The sequence below is a fragment of the Plectropomus leopardus genome, chromosome 9, assembly GCF_026936395.1.
Source record: "Plectropomus leopardus strain MGB_pleo_1.0 chromosome 9, ASM2693639v1, whole genome shotgun sequence".
Taxonomy (NCBI): domain Eukaryota; kingdom Metazoa; phylum Chordata; class Actinopteri; order Perciformes; family Serranidae; genus Plectropomus; species Plectropomus leopardus.
Window position 1 is genome coordinate 981,501 of NC_142184.1, and position 6,000 is coordinate 987,500.

Consider the following 6,000-nt stretch of genomic DNA (forward strand, 5'->3'; position numbering starts at 1 on the left):
TGTGTGTGTGTGTGTGTGTGTTACTGAATGTTAATGTATATGTTTATACCGCCGGAGACAAACTTCTCCTCTGGGACACAATAAAGGCTCGTCCTATCTTATCTTAAATGAAAGGAAACCAATCGCTGCCCGGTGAAAGAAAAATCAATCTAATAGCTGATGGATGATTTATAAAATGATCATTTATAATTGAAGGTTGTAAAACATGAAAAATGTTTCCAGTCTGCGTTCAGACGGGGCCTTCAGCAGTGCCCGGGGCACTTTGTACTCCTCGCCTATTTCTACATGTCTGGTTGGAGGAGGAGGAGGAGGAGGAGGAGGCTTCACTAAACATAGAACAAGTGTTCCTGCGCCAAAATCTACAACCAAAAGCCATCGATTTCCACCAATCTGTTCACTCCACACACTACACCTCCGGCTCTCCCCCTCCTCCCCCACCTCCTCCTCATCCTCCTCGCTGCGTCGCTCTCGGAGGTGAATATCTCCCCATGTGGATGAATATTAAAGCGGCAGCTGTGTGGGAGGAGAGGTGAGCGGGGTGAACGCCGAGAGGATCCATTCACATCGCCCAGCCTCCATTTTTAGTTTTCAGGCAATTAAAATTCCTCCTTCACTCCGGCTGGAAAATGGAGATGATTGTGGTCAAACGTGGACGCAGAGGAGCTTTTAAATGCATCTTTTCACTCTAATGATGATGTGGAGTAATGTGTCTGAAGTGGAGACCGCCATGTCCACAAGTTTAGTATTTATTCAACCAAAAAGGGAAACTTTTTATCTGATGGAGACGACCAGAGAATTCAGATCAATGATTTCACAAACCAACAGTCGTTTGTTATCAGTTTAACCCTTTAGGAACTGTCTGGTGCAATTTACACGCTTTTCATTCTACATTTTTTGATAATTTTGGATGTGTTCATGCATATGGCATTTTTTTCAAGAATGTTATTATCTACCTGATGAGGTCATTTTGACCATATTTGGCATATGGAGGAAATACATGCTATTTCCACTAGGTGACCTGTCACAGTCAATGTAGCTGCTGATCACTGACATATCCCAGACTGTCAGCAGCTACACTCACACACTGACATATCCCAGACTGTCAGCAGCTACACTCACACACTGACATATCCCAGACTGTCAGCAGCTACACTCACACACTGACATATCCCAGACTGTCAGCAGCTACACTCACACACTGAGGAGGAGACTGACAATAATTGTTTTTTTCTGTTAAAAAATAAACTCAATAAAAGTCGAACATCATAATGATGTATATTTTTCATAGCCTGATGTTGAAAAGTGCATTTTGTGTTCAGAGCAGTATGAGTGTTTGACACTGCGCAAAAAATGATTATCTAAAAATCAGTGCTGCAGGAAATCATTGACATATCCCTAGCATGTATTATGTATAGTTATATATTTTTTGTGGGGGGGTTTCCATATAAAAACATAGTGGGATCATGACAAAAACCTGGCATCTAAAGAGTTAAAATTTTTGGAAAATTAATAAATATTTCATATGTCAGGACTGATGTTGGTTAAAAAAAACTCAATGAAAGATAAAAAATCATATTAATGCAGTTTTTTTATTTTGAAGCAGGATCCTGATTTTATTTTAGGTGTCTGGGTTGAGTGGTTTGGATTTTCTCTTTTTTTGTCGGATTTTATTTGTTATTTTATCCTTTTTTCCTTATTTGGTTTTTATATATGAATCCTAAAAGAAAACTGTGAAATTTGTGTCTCTTTAGGATGAAAACATCAATTCTATTTTGTTATCTCTTATTTTTACGAGAACCCACATAAAATGTTTTTCAAGTATCGAGTAAAAAAAGATGTTTTTTTTTCATAAACAAAGCCTTTTTTTTTAACAAATTTAGCGTTTATCATATTATCTTATAATTCCAGCAATTCAGCCTATCTATTTATTACATTTTGGGGTTTTTTTATTGTCTACTTCTTATACTACTTTGTGTTTTTTAATGACGCTTTTTATTTTGCACTGCTGTAATGATGCATGTTTCCCCGCTGTGGGACTAATAAAGGATTAAATTATCTTATTATGATATTTTATTAGTATCACATTAAAATTTTGGCCTGATGGCTCGAGAGGAAAAGTCGAGATGTCACCATAATACTCAGAAATCATCCTCTCTAGAACGTGAATATAGAAAAGTTTCACAGAAGAGTTCAGATGACTCGCTCTGAACCAAAGTATTGATCGGACTGAAGAACCAGCACATGGATTAATCAATCGACTGTGAAGTTCCCTAAAACAGAAATCTACGAGTCTGTGATGAGGTGCTTTTCGGGACAGCGTGTTGATTAAAACTGATGAAGATGCAGTGTGAAGGTGTTCCTCCTCCAGCTGCTTCCTGTCCTGCTGGTTCAGGTTTGTTGGTTTTGAGCATACACTGAAGCTTCCTGCAGCTCAGACGGAGGAACGTCTCCAGAGAGGACAGAGTTTGTCCTGCAGTCAGTAAATGACTGAAGGAGACAGAAAACAGACCCTCTGTGCTGCTAAGTGGGACATTTTCTGACAGCAGCCGTCGGTCGGAGTGTTTCTGCAGCTCTCGGCAGCCGACACCAGCGACACAACTTTACAGCTTCAGACGAGGCAGACAACGTCTCTGCGGAGACACCGGCTCTGTCTGTCCCTCTGTCTGTCTGTCTGTCTGTAACTGATTCTGCCTCTACACCTCTTTGCTGCGTCTCCGCCCCACCCGCCTGCCCGCCGACAGAAACACTGGAAATGAACAGATTGTGTTTGCTGTGTTATGAAATCAAAACAGCGTTCAGCTTATTTTCAGCTCCAGATAACAATAATAAGAAGAGAGCTGCAGGCAGCACAGACAGCAGCTCCAACCCAGACGTTTCATAAGCTGCACAAAATATCTTACATTTATCACACCTGCTGACTATTATTATTATTATTATTATTATTATTATTATTATTATTATTATTATTATTATTATTATTGCTATTATTATTGCTATTATTATTATTGTAGACTCACTGTTAAAGGCTGAAACGTCTGTGTTGATGTCGGCCGTTTACAGGAATCTGACTTCTCTCTCCTGCAGTGCTGCTATTTTACTAAGTCTTAAATTCAATTGTTGCCAATATCCTTTTTTTTGACTCTTCTGCATTCACACCTGCTTAAAGTGTGCTTACACTTGAAACAACATGCATGTGTAAAACTGATATGTCCTCATAAATGTGTTTGTTTCAATATGAAGCCTGTATTTTGAACAGTTGACACAGGCAATGAGACACAAGTTTAGGTGTGAAAGTCGATCGCATTCTACATCTGCCATCCTCCCCAACCAGCTCCTTCCGAAGCCTTCACGGTAAATGACTTTAGTGGTTTTTTTAACTAAAAGAAATGTCTCTGAGCACAGTCCACTAGGTGATAATGCCATAAGAACAAAACAAAGAAAGCAGTTTTGTAGTATAAATGTTATTTTTAGGAGACAGAGTTGTATTTACTGAAGAAAAGAAAAATATATGCAAGATGTGACTGGTCACCGTCATATGACACGCGATGTGCGCTACTACGTTCCAAAAGTTGAATTTTGTAAATCTCGGGGTGCAGTGGCACACTTTCTGCACGTCAACATTGATAGCAATGAATCTGAGGGCACAAACCTTAAACATATACTCCCGACAGCTTTAGACGCTTCACAAATTCAGATTTCTTAAAACAAAACATATGAAAATAGGAAAGGCTACATAAAACCATCAGTCCATTAATCACTGAGTGGATTGACAGAAAATGAAAGTGAAACTATTCTGATAACTTCAGTGAATTTCCCTTTAAAAACATCTGACAAACTTTGAATATTGTTATGTTTTAGTAAAATTGTTGAGGTGAAGTGTTGAGGGTCACATATCTCTCACTATTTTTACAAACAAATAATCCATTAAATGGGGAAAAATGAGGCTGACACCTGATTGTTAATGTTTGTTTTGTAAATATGATGATATGATATGATATGATATTCAGATCTGCTGGAGGATAAACTTCAGTTTACCTGGGTTATGGCCGCGTACAGGTGTGATGCTGTCAGGACGACTACAGGTGGAATAAAACAACATGCTGCACGACAACAGAGAAAATCAGCTTTGAGGAATCAAAAATCACCATAAAGAGAATCAGAGAGACACCTGACAAGATGGACGACAGGAAACATCCTGAGACACAATCAGAAACACAAACTGTCTGTTTCTTTCCTCCAAACAACCCGAAGAGCCTGCAGTCATTTTAAAGTTGAACAAGGCAATTTTCTCCCCTGCTCCGTAAATAGAAACACTAGAAAGCAGTCAAAGACCCAAAAGCGATTTTAAAACATTCATGCAGCCATTTTCTCTGAGCAGAGGAAGCAGCAGCTCTCACACTCTGCACTCTCTGCCTCTCCCACGCCAAAAAACACCCAAAAAAACAAAAAAGACCCCAGCACAAACACATTCAGCGGTTTGAAACACAAACATTTCTTTTGTCACTGCAGCTCCAAACGCTTTTCTCCTCAGACTCAAACCAAACAGCAGCAAACATCCATCCAGCCCTCCACCCGGCCTCCTACCTTCTTCAGCTGTCCGCTCCGGGTTCCCACGAACACCACCGTGTGTTCTCCGTACGTGTAGGCAGCGACGGCGCCCATGCCCTCTGTGCGGTCCTCGTACAGCGGGTTTCCCTCGATGACCCTCAGGCCTCCGAGTGGCTGGTTCAACACCAGACCACAGAAATCGTCTCCAATCTGTTTCGGCTGTGAAAGAGACACAACGAAGATTTTTATTAACATTAAAAAATTAACAGCGAAATGCTGTAAAATCACGACTTCATAAAACTGTAAATTTCAAAACAATGAAACAGCATTCAATATTTTGTAAAGAAGTGAACCAAACAAAAGAGTTCATTTTAAAGTACAAATATGCTGAAATAATATTTCTTTGTAGAATTTACAGACATTTTCTATCAAATCCAAATCTATAATGCATTATGAAGGCATTCATAGGGAATTATAATGCATTCATAATGTTTTATGACTACACTCATAAACACGCGCAATGCTTACTGATGCGCTCTATCAACAGTCATAAAACATTACAGATATGACTTATAATGATTTATAAGTGTCAAGGGTCCAATGGATGCTCTTGACTAATTATAAACTAGAGGTCGGCTGATGGGACTTAAGATGCATTATAAATATCTATAAATACTCACCTATGCACACATGAACTGTAATAGGAACTCACAGTGTGCTACAACAGTCCATGCAGTATCATAAGTTATCATTTTAAAGCCAAAAGTAAAAGTAACATATTGACGTTTTTATCGTAATTCATGCTTCATTGTGAAGTTTCAATGTTGGTGTAAAGTGTAAACAGTTTACAAATCCGTCTTTCAAATCTGCAGTACCACTGTCTTGTGTTAGAAAGGTAGAAGGAAGAAGCTAGCAGCTTATCTCGTCCTCCCCCAATCAAGTGTCCACAGTATGCGCTATATGTACCATATATGTATATATGTACCATAACACAATACTATCACTTTAAACCACAGAATCAGATTTTGCAAAGATGGGGAACTTTCAGGGTCACTATTGTTAGATTTTTATCTCCAAAGGGCACAAAAAGTGGACAGAAAGTGTTTCATCCCTTAAAATCCACACTGAGTGTATGCTAACTAGCAAGCTAACTACGGTCCTCGTCCCAAACAGGCTATTTACCAGCTAAATTAGCCACTGGGTTGTTTGCTATTAGCCTTCAAGCTAACCATCCGTTTCAGTTGAAGATCGCTAGCTCCACTCACATTTATTTATTTGTTTATTTATTTTATTATTATTTTTTTCTTTTTCAGTTTAGACACACAGTTAGCTGCGGCTCTGTCCACTTCTTTCCTCTCCGCTCTAACGCGGTACAGATGTGAAGCCGTGTCAAAGAAGCATTTTTATTAACTTCACAACTCCACTTTCTCCTCTTTTTCTCCAAAGTCCGAC

At 39.1% G+C, this 6,000-nt stretch overlaps 1 protein-coding gene across 1 annotated transcript in view; it reads right to left on the reverse strand.

The window, feature by feature from the left end:
* plxna3 (plexin A3) overlaps positions 1–6,000 on the reverse strand; it is a 144,169-nt gene that overhangs the window by 98,993 nt on the left and 39,176 nt on the right. Inside the window, exon 6 of the mRNA XM_088081562.1 lies at positions 4,585–4,767. Coding sequence (XP_087937688.1) covers positions 4,585–4,767 — 183 coding nt within the window. The remainder of the gene's footprint in view (positions 1–4,584; positions 4,768–6,000) is intronic.